Source organism: Mus musculus, chromosome 4 (assembly GCF_000001635.26).
Source record: "Mus musculus strain C57BL/6J chromosome 4, GRCm38.p6 C57BL/6J".
Lineage (NCBI taxonomy): Eukaryota > Metazoa > Chordata > Mammalia > Rodentia > Muridae > Mus > Mus musculus.
The window spans coordinates 136,331,147-136,346,611 of record NC_000070.6 but is presented as its reverse complement, the minus strand read 5'-3'; the positions used below and the strand labels follow the sequence as shown (position 1 = coordinate 136,346,611).

The window sequence follows — 15,465 nt, the reverse complement described above, 5'->3', positions numbered from 1 at the left end:
AGCTTCCTTCCACCCTCCTCACTGGTGAGGATCTAAGTATGCCCTTGAGGAAAATAACAGAAGAGAACCGCCACATCAAGCCAACCTGCAAGAGAATGGGAGCTATATTAAACAGATACTAAACTTACACGAAGGCAGAGAACTCTTCCATGGAACTTCCTGTTCACTGGCAGTATTTTTCAACCACAGACCCAAACCCTCCAACACAGCTTGCATCAAATACCACCTCTCTTTGTGGTACCACGCTATTGCTCAAGGCAATAAAAAGCCTACTGCCACCATCACACGGGTGCTTCCATTTGCCCCTTCACAGTTTCTCTAGACCACTTCCAATGTTGTTAAATTTTCCTCTGAAAAACTTTATTGGAGCCTAAAATGCCAGAGTCAACATTTCTGCCTGATACTTCTGAGCCCAGGTCTTACAAAGGTACTCAAGTACCCCGGGGAGAGCCCCGCCCCGCAGGGATTCAGTAAGTAAACCACTTTGCTACTCCTTAACTGGCTTCTTTCAAATAGGTTAGGACTGAATTTGGGAAGAATTTTGAGTGTAAAAACCTAAATTACACAGCTGAAGACTCTGTTTTGTACAACTGAATTAATCACACCCCACCCCAAATCACCAACACAACATTTTGAACATGTTAAATTTTATTAAAAATATTAACATCATACAAATATTCCAATACAGGTATGGTACATGAACACTGTACCAAAAGCAGGTTTTTCTTGAAATGATTAAATGGACATGTCATGTAACTGTCCCAATTTGGATATATCTCATGTTACTGTACTGTAGTACACCAGAAAGTTTTTTAGTGTTTTGTAGGCATTTTCTGTCCAATTCTAGAAATAGCCAGAGAACATAACTCTAAATACTGCAGTGACTCTTTAAAGTACAATTCCACCTATTTTCTTTAGCAGGCCAGAAGCACCTCTTTAGCCAAATCTTTACCTGTGAAAAACCACAGTAAGTAATGTTCTGAGATCCTGACACAGCTGCTACATGGACTGGAAGCCCCTTATTGGAGCAATTTAAGAGTTCTTCCATAGCGCCCACTTCCTTTCTGGTCCCATCAAGTGTATTTTGTTGCAAATGCATATGGTTAATAAATTGTACTGTTATTTCTCTTAATTTACACAAACTCATCCAAATTGAATGTCCCTAACACCATTAACTTTATTCCCAAGAAGCTGTTTAGTGCAAGCAACCAAGTTCTACACCTCACTTTTTCTGGCACTGATGCACGCACAATAAAATGTGGACAAAGGAACAAAACCTTAACTCAACCCTGAAACTGCTAGTGATTCTGCACGACTTCACTGTGACACCAAGAGCTAAGCACGTGACTTCACTGTGACACCAAGAGCTAAGCACGTCAGTCCCAGTGCTGACTAGCACATGTGTAATGCCTACCAGGTTCTAGACTGACACTGCCACCAGAACGCAAAGGTCCACAAGAATACTGAGGCAGCTCTTCAAACATCAACACTTGCAATTACTTTTATTCAGTGTCACAAATTATAATTATTTTTGCCTAGTTGTTAAATTGGTTTCCCTCAATTTATACTCAATCATCATGATATACCCTGAGTATAAGCTGGGAGGATTTTTGTTTTTAGCTGTTTAATTTTTTTGTGCTACTAGGCATTGACCTAGAGCTTTATGTATGTCAGGCAAGCGCTCTACCACTGAACTACATCCTGAGCCTTGGTCTTTTTTGAGGCAAGTTTCCATTGTGTGCCAGCCTGGGGCTCATACTCCCCCAGTGCTGGGATTCCAGGTAAGCACACCTCAGGCAGTTAGTTCACCATTTCCATGTCTAGGAATCTAGACTGTTGACTCTAGCAGTATTTACTAATTGTTTTATTTTTACCTAGTACGGGGTGCTGAGGACTGAACTTAGTGCCTCTAACATTGTTAAATACAAGCTCTCACTAACCCACGTCCTCAGCCCCACCTTTGTTTCTACTTATGCTCTAGGTCTCAAGACTGCAGCCACGTAAACTTCCTCTGGATCCTAAGTTACTATATAAACGGATCTTTAAAACCAATACTACTATTTTATTAAACTGCCAGAATTCTCAAGTTTAATTTTGCAATATTAAAATTTTATAGAATTAAAAAATATATATACTATTTAAACCCTCCAATCTAGGCAATACCTTCTCATTTTCATTAAACATTAGTGTACAATAAATCTCTTAAAATACTTATACACTAATATCCTATAAAAATGTAATAGATGATACCAGAGAGACTAAAATCACAGTAAAATATCATTATTGCTTCAACAGATATTCTAGATTGTAAGGTATGGTTTGATAAATTGTAACTGGAAAATTTCATATCTTAATATTCTGCTGATCTACTAATTTGAAAATGAGTTAGGTATTTATTATATGTTCCTGTTGAGAATACAAATTCTACTTAGACACTTATTTTTCCTTAAAGCCAACATAATTTCCTGCTTACAAGATAATGGGCAACATTTTCCCACAACTAATGTCCCACTTGTAAATAAACTAAAAACAAAAACAAAAATAAAAACAGAAAAACAGAAAGAAAAAGAAATAGAAAAAAAAAGTTCTTACCAACAATTCCACTGGTTATGGTCCCCAGCGAACCCCACCTAGCAAGTCGACATCATGACATGTCAGGGCAGGGCAGCCTCAACCTCGCTTCCCTGATAGTCAGGTGATAAAAGGAAGGAGTTAAAACAGGAAGAGAACACTTGCAGATTTCTGGACAACGTCTGAAAATGATAAAAAAGCAAAACCAAAGCAAAACCAGAGCTTCTGGTAACCTCAAAGTAATAACAATAGTAATGAATATATTTATATATATATATACACACACACATATAAACATGTATTTTTAAAAGAAAAATATTTCTAGAAACAGTACCAGTAACTACTTTAAATATTAATATTAAATTATTGACCAATATATTAAGTGAGTTAATATTTGAAAGCTTTGGGTTTGGGTTTCAAAAGTAAGACCTGATCTACAAACTTGTAATGCAGAAGTAAACACGTTTGGTTCGAGGACTTTGCAGTTAGTCATGGAATCCACTGGCTCTACCAGCACTCTACCCCTAAGTTAACAGAAGCTCCATTTCAGAGAAACAAACACATTTCTAGGTCCAGTGCAGTCTTTCTATAAGGCTTTCTCTTCACTGCTCACTTAGGAGATTCCAAATCGTCAGAATAGCGGAAACAGTAAGCACAACTGACTGCCTGACAACAGCTCAGGACAGTAAGACTGTCTCTGAAAGGCAAACTTTTAGCAAATTTACAAATCAAATTTACAAACAAGGACTAGCCTTATAGCAAGTATTTACTGGAAGGGACTGGTTTTACAAATAATACACAATTAATAAAACATAGGTATGATTATATTTAAATGAGTAGGAGGCAAATGATGTAATGAGTTTCAAGAATACTTTTATAAGGCTTTATGATAGGAGTGAAATTTTATGCCCTTTCTCTTCTGTACAGAATTTATGTAAGAGGGTTCACATCCTATACCAAAGTCAATGAGAAAAATCATCTAACTAGGAGAAAGCACTGGGCTTTCTTCTGCAGAATAATCCCAGGAACTAAGAAAAATGAAAAACAATTCTGCTCTACTTTTTTTTTTTTTAAAGGAACTTTTAAAACCAAAACTCATTTTTCCTTATCTTTTGATCAGGTAAAACTCAAATTTAATTAGGAATCTGGCAACTTATTAGAACTTTTTTGTTTTTAATTAGAACACCTTCATATAAATATACACATTTAAACAACTGCTATAAATGAGTGATCAAATAAAAATTTGCATTCCATTATGGGGAAGGAATATACTTGTTAATGTCAGGAGGATACCTACAGAGAGGTCTACCTCAATATAGGTATTACTTCCCAACACTCATTTAATCTGACAGGCTCATAAATAAAGTCTCATCAACTAAATTGGGTGGGGAGAAAAAAAGATGGCAAGGTAGGATAGGAAGTCAAGCCCCTCAGAACTCCTAATCTGTGCCTAGTCACTTAAAAGACCAAACCCTCCCTACTGTGAATGAATGTGCGCCTCTCCTTGATTGACATTCGTTCACTGTCTACGAGAAGCTGAGCACCGGGGTTATCTTTTTCTCGATACTACAAGCAATGACTCACATGACATCAAAAAGGGAAAGCTCTAAAGGGAAATTTTATATAGGGTCACTGACTTTTAACTAAGTAAAAACTTATAAAGCAAAGATTAAAGGAAATCTCTGCAGATATATCTTTAGTGAGAGGAACAGAATAGGAAGTGCCCACTTAAAACTTGAAATAGACTATACAATGAAAGGATTTTGAAATGGAACTTGAGGTTTTACTAGTTTATATTTTAGGGTTATTGGCAGAAGTGCAATAAATTGCATTTTCAGATCATTTCTATTTCCTTTCATAATCTTCTTTATGACAAACATCTAATTAAAATGTTTTTAATCGATTAATTGTGTATGTGTGAAACATATCCTCTGACTTCCACAAGTGTGCTACAACACAACTGTGACTCCTTCCACCGAGTGGGTCTGGGGATCATAGTCAGGTTTGGCAGCACTTGCTGGGAAATCTTGCTAGCCCAAAACATGTATTTAGGGGGAAAAAAAATAAAACTTTTAGTTATGTTTTTCTTTCCAAGAAAAAATTAATTCTTTAAGTCTAATTTATACTCAAGGCCTCAAATTATTATAAGTTTAAAAGCAGCAGTTAGAGTGTCTGTCTGCTCTCTTTATTTTTATATACGGGCATTAGAAAAACTTAAAAAGACTATAATCTAAACCTTACTAACACCCATGCTAACATAACTACAACAGGCCACATGATTCCTTTATCAACTTCTATAGAATAAAATTTAATAAAGCCTGTTAAACTACTATACTGTATGAATAAACTTTGAAAAAGAAATGTGGTATTTGGCTTTCATCAGCAAATGTTAAAGCTCAAAATGAAGTCATGAGACTGGAAACGTGATTGACTGTGCGGACAAGAAGTGGATGGCTTATGATTCTGAAACCTGAAACTGTGATCACAAAAGACACCAAACAGGAACAGAGCGTAAAACAAGGGAGTCCATTTTAATTATCCCCCAGTGGCTTATGCTTTATAATGTAAAACATTTTAGAGGGGTTAGTGATACAACTCAACGGTAGCATGTGCGCAGGTCCTGGTTTCAATTCCCAGCACCAAACGGGGGGAAAAAATTTCAAAATGAAAGTTTACATTCTTCTGCTCTTTTCATTTAGCAAAGTCATTAGAATAAATTGGAACAAAACTGAAGTCAGTAGACATGGTAAAAAAATTAAAGGTCTTATCAGAAAGCCAGAGACATAACCACTTGATATTTAAGTCTCTTCTAAAGCATGGCTGCTTCCCAAAGCAAGTTTACACAGCGATGGGAATCACAGTCCTAAACCAGTAAAATAGGGGTGCTCATCATGAACACTAAAAATGACTTTAGTTCACAGTGCAAATGACATCACAATACTAAGTTTTCTCTGTATGTGTAATTTTTTATCCAGCAAATAAGGTCTTCAGTCACAAATTGTCCTTGATTTGAAAGAATGTGGGTCAAAACAAACTGCAGTGCGCTTCCCCAGCTCCATTTTGCTTTAATAAAAATGATCCAATACCTGTTCAAAAACATTGGAGTCTGTTTGTTTTCTTTTAAGGATAAAATTTCAAAATTAGAAGAGATTATGAAAGAACACCAATCAATGAAATGGTATTTGGAATATGTGAATTTAGAATAATCCTCAAATCTAATATCCACAATACATGATGGAATAGACGAGAAATTTTTCATGAATTTGATCACTCACATAGGCAGTTCTACTTTGAAAACAGTATTCCTTCAAGGATTACGAATAAAGTAATGTTTTAGACACAATTGAATTTGAAATAGGTGATGTTTTGAATAGATTTTTGAGTTTTATTGAAATCTTACATGAACAAGAAATTGGAAATACAATCACATCAAAGAACAAATTGTCACGGCTTTGACGTTTAAGCCAAACAAATTTTGTAGGGCAGATTTCAAAAAGGTGTGGTTATAACAATTTAAAAACACAGTTAACCTGCTTCTAGGAATGCAAAACATACAGTCATAGGTTATCTTCAATACAAGGAAACTTAAGTCTGTTTGCTTTAATTTCTTAAAACTACTAAGACAAAGCACTGGCTTGTACTTTTATTTACAGCATACTTCATACTCCTATGTAATCTATTCCAAATCCAAAAGAACAGAACTGTCCAAACCAAAGGTTCTGCAAAATCATGATTTAACAGTTTGTTCTGAAGCTAAGATGAAGCTTGGAACGATAAAAGCATTGTAGCCCCAGAATAAGGGAACTCTGCAAGCCCAATAATGTCCAAGAGCATTTAGAAAAGAAGAAAAATAAGAAGCCTTGAGTATATACACAATAGTGACTTCTTCAGCTGAATACAAATGGCAGCAAACTGCTACTTAAAGATGAAACAGTTACGCCAATTTTGTTTGAAGAATGTAGATCTAGAGCCAATTGGATCTTGACAGAATCGTTTTCAAGCCCTCACTTGTCTATTTCCACTGTTGCCCATAAGTATCCTGATAAAATTCTTGGTTGTCATTATTGTAACCATAGTTACCAGAATAGTCACCACCTTGCTGAAGCGGCTGCTGAGCGATGGGTTGGGAACCCCAGTTCTGTTGGTTGTTGGTCTGACGACGTTTGGAATCAGGTTGGTTGTACCCATCTGCCTTTCTCTTGCCTCCTACATTGCCCCCTCGATTGCCCCGAGCTCCACGAGAACCACGGCCTCTCTGCTGTTGTGCAGGACCCCCTCTGCCACCCCTTGAGCCTCTTGGTGGTCCCAAAGGTGCCCCCCTCTGTGAATAGCCAGCTCTACCTCTTGGAGGTGGTGCTCCCCGCCCCCTTGGTGGTGGTGGAGCACCTCGCCCCCCCCTTCCTCCTCCTCTTCCTCTTACTGCATAGCCATCATCATAGCCGTAGTAGGGATCTTCATAGCCTCCACGATAGTCGTGATAATCATAACCATAGTAATCATCATAGTAGTCTTCATAGCCATAATAATCTGGAGGGTAGCCATATCCACCTCTCCCTCCACGACCTCGGCCTCTCATTGGAGGTGGCATTCGGGGAGGAGGGTGATAATAATAATCTTCATACCTAGCAAATGGAGGGAAGGAAGAAAAGAAACAAGTCAGTTTACTTTAAGGTTCATCCCGACTTTATTAATCTGATCTGTTACCAAGGTATTCTTTATTCAAATAATAAAATATAAACTCACGCAGTGCTTCTGGAGGCCTGTCTAGCAGCTTGGCGCTCTTTCCTTTTCTTGTCTGGTGGCTTAGCTAAGACAATTTCAATTTCTTCCCCTTCTATTTCTTTTCCATTCATTTCATCCATAGCCTAAATTACAAAATTAAGTTTATTGTATAAGAAACAGCATTTTAAAACTTAGTATAAATGGGGAAGTAGAGAGCTGGCTCAACAGTTAAGGGCATATGCTGCTCTCCAGAGAACTCCAGGCTCAATTCCCAGCACCCACATGGCCATCTATACCACCCAGTTCCAAGAATGTGACACCCTCTTCTAGTCTCCATGGACACCATGCATGTACATGACACAGACAGACAGACATGCAAGCAAAACACCCATATACACATAGTTTTTTTTAAAAAAAATCTTGAAAAAGTATAAACATATGGTGTCTTAGTAAGCATTTTATAATTATTTTAACTTATAAGAGTAGCCTAGCCAGAAAGAGCTGTTTCCTCACCTTATGTTTTATACATAAATTACTGTTGAGAACAAAAAGCAATGCCATCTCATTTTATTTTAGAAGGTAAAAGAGGAGCTGGAAGATGGCTCAGGTGCCAGTACTCACACTGAGGCTCACCACCATCCCTAACTCCAATGTCAAAGGATCTGATGCTATCTTCTGACCTCCTGAGGGCACCAGGCACACACGTGGTACATATGCACACAAGCAAAACACCCATACACATAAAATAAATATGCAAATCTAAAGGTTTAAAAAAAAGTTTCATTTAGCCAAACTCCTTTTTCCAAATAATCAATCCTAGAAACAATCCACACCTGGGGAAATGCCAGCAGCAATAAAAATCATACAAAAACTAACTTTTCAGATATCAATAAAGATGTGATATTCATTATCTAAGTTTTGCACATATGTTTTAAGACTGTGAAATGCAAAAATGAGTTGAATATAGCTGTCTGAAACTCAACAGGACACTAAGTTCTGATCATATCCAGCATAGGACTTACTGCACCCAAACTAAAAGCAGAGCAAAGAAATGCCAATACACCACCAAAAAAGCAAAAACTATAAAGACAGGCTTTCTCGGGCTGAACTGGAATTCTATACACTGGGCTGGCTAGAAACTCAGTCTCTGCCTCCCAACTGCTGGGATTGAAAGTGCACACCACTGCTGAGCCTAAGCTATGGATTTTATAATCAGCACTTCAACAGATAACAGTGTGTCAGGATTTTCCCTGTCCAATTAAATAGCCATAGGTAGATATAATATCATGTAGGGATAGAATAATTGGGGTAACTTGTCTAATCCTGGTGGGCAGCTTGTATCATTATCAACTGGCTCTGAAATTATTTTGTGAGCATCTTGTGAATTGAGAATTTATTGTTATATAAATCTGACTGGTTAATTATAAGCTTCAAGAGTTTTGACTTTACCAGGTTACTGGGTATTGTGATATCTAACCACGAGGTGGGCAGTCATTGCATGGGGCTGGCATGGCAGCAGTCCACCAAGGGAAATTAGTGAGTCGGGTGGAGAAATCTTGCGAGCCTCGGGTCAGAGAATCTGTTGAGATGAGAACACCCTGTTGGAGCCATGCAGCCTGCCTAGCCCGGGAACTTGCCATTTGTTTTTTTTAAAAATATTTTCCACAACATACGAGAAGAAAGCAAAGTAATTAACTCTACACTAGAACTCGAGAAACAGAGCTAATGTCTAATGTGCTTGCTTTGCAGTTCTAGGTTTTGATTATCAGTACTACAAAAACAAGAAAGCAAACAAACAAAACCCTATACCAGCCAGTAGTTCTTTAAGTTCTACTTTAAAGCATCAACCTAGTCAGGGAAGTAAATGCTCAAATCAAACGTCAGTAGTAGTGTACCACTGCACTGGTCTATGTCAGCACTCGCTAGTCTCCTAGGAGCTTCAACTGAGAAAATGCTTTCATCAGATTAACCTGTGGGCGGGGCCAACTCCCTGTGAGAGGTGTTACTCCTGGGCTGGTGGTCCTGGGTGCTCTAAATTTGCAGGCTAAGTAAGCCAAGCGGAGCAAGCCAAAATAAGCAGCATTCTTCTGCTTGAGTTCCTGCCCAGACTTCCTTGGATGGTGAACTACAAGCTTTAAAATCAAATAAACCCTTTCCTTCCCAAGTTGCTTTTAGTCATGAAATTTTATCAAAGCAATAGAAACCCTAACTAAGACAACCATCAATAGAGAATGTGAGAAAAGAACAGTGTTTGACTCTCTTAGTATTCCATTTTCCCGATCATATATTTAAAAAAAAAAAAAAAAGACTACAAAAGTAGTCTTGATTTTTCAGTTAAGGAAGGAGAAAAGAAGAAATGAAAAGCTCTGCCCATTAAGAGCTGGGGGTTGTGGTGGATGCCTTTAATTCCAGCACTTGGAGTACAGAGGCAGGTGCACCACTGTGAGTTCAAGGCTGACCTGGTCTACATAGTGAATTCCAGGAGAGCCAGGGCTATGTAGACTTGCCTGATATTGCATAAAACGTTACACTTATTTAAGAACACTTGCTTTATATGTAGCAGGTCCTAGGTTCAGACTCCAGCAACTTACACAACGACATCAGAGTCACTCACATACACACTCCTAGACACCAACTTTATCTCTGTTTTAATGTTACTTTATGGGGTGAGAGCAGTGGTTCACGTTAGGAGTAAATGTTCTTCCAGAGGAAGTGAGCTTGGTTCTCGCACCTGTAACTGCAGCTCTAGAGAATCCAGTGCCCTCTTCTGAACTTCACTGGGCACCTGCACACTCACATGTGCCCATAGCCTCACACAGATATACACATAGACTCACAATTTTAAAATATTAAATAGTTACTTCATCCTACCTTAACAGCAGCTCCCCTGTCCTCAAAATGAACGAACGCATAATCCTTCAACTTCTTCACTCGCTCCAGTTTTCCAAACTCAGAAAATGACTTCTCTAATATTTCTTCTGTCACCGTAGTTGCCAAGTTTCTCACAAATAAAACTTTTACCTAAGAGCAAAAACACAAAACTGGCACTCTTAAACCAGCAAGTCTAAAAGGGTAGTCAAGGAAGTCTGAGAAACATGAAGAAATGATTCTCACATTAGCTACCACTTTTCTATGGCTTTTAAAAAAATAACCAAGTTATATAAACTATTGGCTCTTGCCTTTTGTCCCAAGGGAACAGTTACCACTGAGGGTATGGGGCAGGAAACACATATAATTATTATTGTTAATTCACAATTTATCATGGCTCCAAAGTACCCTCTAAAACAAGTTTACCTATTTTCACTCCTAAAACTGTGGATAGTCATGTAAAAACTATACAAGAAAAGACTTACTAGAGCTGGGAAGAAAGACAAACAAACTACAATGCTTAATTAAATCATTTAGTAAGAGTGACATTAATGGAGAAATAAAGAAAGTTGGTCTATTTTCTACAATATACACCAAGAGAAACTCCAAACAGATTAAAAATGTAAAAAAGTAATGTGGGGCTGTATGTTAAAGGAAAGCAAGGGTGATCTATTTATAAAGTATTGGTGTGAGAGAAGGGGAAATGATATAATCTCAGAAAATTAAAATTTTTAAATTCACAAATATAAATAAAGTGTGGATGTGAAGCAGCTTGTGACCTAGAACCTAGAGCCCAAATGAAGGAATGGCACTACCTATGACAAAGCTATCATAAACAAAGTCAGAAGACAAGTGACAAGTATGAAAAAATTCACAACTTATACCAGAGAAGCATCAGAAAATAAGAAAAATACGCAAAACTCATGACTACATGATTCATAAAGAAATACATGTAAAGCCACATATATTAAACACTCAAACCTATTAACAGCACTGAGCAAAATACAAGTTTGATCACATTCTATTTTGTCAAGTATAAAGCACACCTGCTATAAAAGCAAGCATGGGAGAATCTTAGTAACTGCATTTCCCTTTGAACTACAGTTCTCTCCTAAGTGTCTGTCTACAACGTGTCTGCCCTGTATCAGCACATAGCACAGGCTTACTTACTATACTTAGAACAAAAGATTAGAAATAATCCAATGCATATATAGAGCTGAGTGTGCTGTGGAGACCACAAACTAAGAGGGGCTCTATGAGCTGACAGAGAGCCTTTCTTTCCCACTGCTTCACATCTCTGAAGGAGAGATACAATGCAGTCACCAGATGAGTTCCCAGAATGCCAATTTAACTGGCAGTACCATGTGACGGTTTAGTGTTATAAACAATAATACAGTTATCTTCCCAGAGCTGATCAAACAGAATGGTGAATAAAGCAAATACAGATTAATAAACACAAAAGGCTACCTACAGCCACTTATCTAAGAATTAAGGAAAATAACATACTTTTATTTGCCTATACTTGTCTAAGACAACACTAAAATTGGGTGCCTTACAGGAGTCAAGATAGACGTAGAAAGTGGAATTGTGTATACTTTTCTGTGTAATTTTTTAATACTTGAATTAAGAAACTATTCAAGAAAAAACAACATACCTACTAAACAAACTATTACTCAGATAAAAAGCTGTAGGAGTCAGAAAGATTTGAGTCCAGGCATAGTAGCACACACCTTTAGTCCTAGCACTTCTTTTGGGCAAAGTGGGGGACATGATGCTAAGAGAGGAACGTGAATTTGTGAGTTTGAGACTAGTCTGATCTATATAATGAGTTCCTGTACAACCAGGGCTACACAGAGAAACCCTGTCTCAAAAACAAAACAATACAAAACTGAGAAGGAGAACAACTTTCCGCTGTGAGACTGAGACCTAGCTTCTTGACTAAGCGGCTTCTACTCGTTTATTCACCTCTGAACAGAAAAGGAACTTCCTGGACCGACGTGTAACTAACTCAGTGGTGGAAGGTTTCCTCACATGTATGAGGCTGTCAGTTTGACCCACAGCACCAAAACAAGACACAAACAAGCTTGGAGCTAGGCTTACAATGTTCAGCAGTCTTAGCGTTGTCTTATTTGTGTAGCACTTCCTAAGCACTGCCATGTCCTGTGTTTTAACTCTAGGACTGCAAGAATATAATTTAAATATTCAAAAAAGAATATTTAGGGGCTGGAAAGATAACTCAGCAGTTAAGAGCACTAACTGCTTTTCCGGAGGTCCTGAGTGGCGATGCACACCTTTAGTCCCAGTACTCAGGAGACAGAGACAGGCAGATCTCTGAGTTTGAAGCCGGCCTGGTCTACAAAGCAAGTTCGAAAATAGCCAGGAATGTTACTACTAGGTAGAGGTAGTAGGGTTTCGTTTGAACTTCCACTTGAAAGGTTATCAGGAGCGAGTGACAAGTGATTGATAAAGCAAAATTACTAGTTTTATCTTGAAATTTCTGGGAATTTTACTGCTCCCAATATATAATACACTTTTTTACTTTTTTTTTTTTTTTTTTTTTTAAGATTTATTTATTTATTATATGTAAGTACATTGTAGCTGTCTTCAGACACTCCAGAAGAGGGAATCAGATCTCGTTACAGATGGTTGTGAGCCACCATGTGGTTGCTGGGATTTGAACTCTGGACCTTCGGAAGAGCAGTCGGGTGCTCTTACCCACTGAGCCATCTCACCAGCCCCACTTTTATTTTTAAAAAGCAGTAGAAGCTATGTTTTGTCTTACAGGTACTCAAAGCTGTAGTGAGCTAAAGAGACTTATCCAGTCCAAATAAAACACATGACATCCAAGGTCCAGTAGTTAGCACAAAGTCACACTGTACTGCCACAAACAATGAAGACTGAAATCAAGCAATTAAAAAGAAAAAATAGGAAAGAAAGAACTAGGACTATTTAGATTCCTACTCCCTCCCCGGACACTCATCTACTCAAGGAATGTGAGACAGAAAAACAGAAAGCACAATTCCTGAGAGCCTCTCAAATTCTTTTCAATGAATCATCTCTGCTTAGCCCAAAAATGCCTGTACATACAAAGATAACATTCTAACACACCATACTAATATAAACCAGAATCCTCCAAACTAGTCCAAGTGAGCATTTTGCCTCTGTCAGTCAAAGATCCAAACACTAACTTACGGGCACTGATCAAGTTGCCTCCCTGAGGAAAGAACCGTAAGTGAACTACATAAACTTACTGCAAGCAGATAAGTAAATCCCTTCAGCTCCAGGAACCATTGAAAGAAGTCTCAGAACTGGACAATGAGAACCTGAGGACCTGCTCTCTGGAGATATGTCACGTCTATTTTACCAAATATCGGCAAGCATGACAAGCTTTGGTCTTTTTTCACAGGGACAATACTCTAAGAGTAACTAGATACATTAAAATAAATTAACTATAAATTCAAATAAAATGTAATTCAAAGCCATGTAATAAAATTCACCGCGGGAGCTAGTTCATGTCTGGAGTCTGGAGCAAGAGGATTCTAAGAAGCCAACCTGGGCTACAGTAAGTCCCCAATGAGTCTGAGCTCTATGGGGAGACCACCCCCCAAAATAACAACAATAAAATAGTTATTATTACCAACATTTTGTATGTTTTATGGTCCTAACATCAAATAAATGCTCGGTGTGTATGAAACACTTATTTGAAGAAACTAGATTTCAGTTGTTTTGACACATTTGATCTGGAGGAAACTGAGCAAATGCTAGGACAGGCTACCGGGTTAGTGCTGCATCAGCTACTTTTTGCTTTTCTAAGCAGTTACAGTGAACAGCTACATTCTGTATTTACCTTTGCCATGACTTCTGGATCCGGCTCCTCCACGGGGTCAGCCCACTCTACTGTAACCACATTTCCCCACACTTTGACTTTTCCACTCATCAGCCGGCGTCTGGCTTGTGCTGCTGACTTGTGATCCTCATATTCAAGGAAGCAGAACCCCCGATTCTTCTTTTTGTCATCGGGTTGATGATAGAGAATAACGTCCACCAAACCCTCTGTTAAACCAACAGCCAGATATATAAGCCAAAAGCATCCACCACACGTCTAGTGATTAGGCAGGCCTAAATCCACTCGCCAATGAGCAAACAAACAAACAAACAAACAAAATGACTGAAGAAGCCTCCCAACAGTAAACACCACACCAGCATTACTCGATGCAGAGTTTGGGACAGTAGTATGTGTTCTGTCAATTTTAGAGTTCTTCAAGTAGGTCCAGCTACTATGAAATTTTGTAATTAATGATAAAACATGACCTCATAATCTATAAAGGCATTATTAGGACCTCAAGATTAAAATTACTTACACAAATGCAAAAGAACTAACTCTCAACAACTAGTCATAGGCAAAAATACAAAACAGAAATAAAACAAAACAACCTACCTTTCTTATATCCAGCACAAAAGCTAGTTTTACTATGAGCGAGGATGCTCGGTGACCATTCATGTCCAGTCCTTGGACCTTGTCCTTTGTCCCTCCACATGTCCTTTCTAAATCACATGAGCTTACCGTAAGCACTTCCTATAGCCTTTTAAACAAAACTTTTTCTAGCCTAGATTTCTGTGAGATTCTTAAAATGCCTTGGACCAATTTCACATGTCCAAAACAGCACTATTATACCCAAAGTGTATTTTCCCAAGGCTTCCCTATCTGTCATCTACCAGCTAAATCCTCAAGCCAGAAAATAGTAATTCTTTTATATCATCTCTACTGTCCAGATCCAGCACATTTACTTTTTACCATCTACCCTGATCCATGGTCTAACCTACTACTACTAATCCTAATGATAGCTCATATAATTCTACTTTTAATTTGTTTTAACAAACATGAGTTTTCTATCAGTTACTTTAGTATTAAGTTACTTCTTGACTTGGACACTTGATATATATCAATCTTTTGGAAAGCACTTGGAGGGATGAGTAGAAGGACACAAAGAGAAAAGAATCACTGTATAAATAGTCAGTAGAACAATTTATGGGTAATGGAAATTAAGGTTTCAGACTGAATAGAATTTCTGAAGAAAAGATCCAGGATCTATTCTAGATAGTATAGAACTGAAGTTTGGCCTTAGATAAGTCATCTATATAGATTTTACAGTACACGGGTGGTGGTGATGCACACCTTTAATCCTAGCACTCGAGAGGCAGAGGCTGGTGGATCTCTGTAATTTCAAGGCCAGCCTGGTCTACAGAGCAAGTTCTAGGATAGCCAGGGTTACACAGAGAAACCCTGTCTTGAAAAACTAAAAA

General features: G+C 38.0%; 1 protein-coding gene across 19 annotated transcripts in view; it reads right to left on the bottom strand.

Moving 5' to 3' along the window:
- Window positions 1-630: 630 nt before the first annotated feature.
- Hnrnpr (heterogeneous nuclear ribonucleoprotein R) overlaps window positions 631-15,465 on the bottom strand; it is a 35,040-nt gene continuing 20,205 nt past the window's right edge. For 10 of the 19 annotated variants that reach the window (XM_006539221.2, XM_006539228.4, XM_006539222.2 and 7 more), the window contains 4 exons: window positions 14,009-14,223; window positions 10,165-10,314; window positions 7,315-7,436; window positions 5,931-7,193 (listed from right to left, as the gene is read on the bottom strand). In XM_006539221.2, coding sequence (XP_006539284.1) covers window positions 6,584-7,193; window positions 7,315-7,436; window positions 10,165-10,314; window positions 14,009-14,223 — 1,097 coding nt within the window. In that variant the 3' untranslated portion in view covers window positions 5,931-6,583. Of the gene's footprint in view, window positions 7,194-7,314; window positions 7,437-10,164; window positions 10,315-14,008; window positions 14,224-15,465 lie in introns of all 19 variants that reach the window. The other 9 variants (NM_028871.2, NM_001277121.1, NM_001277122.1 and 6 more) reach the window with 2 other exon arrangements.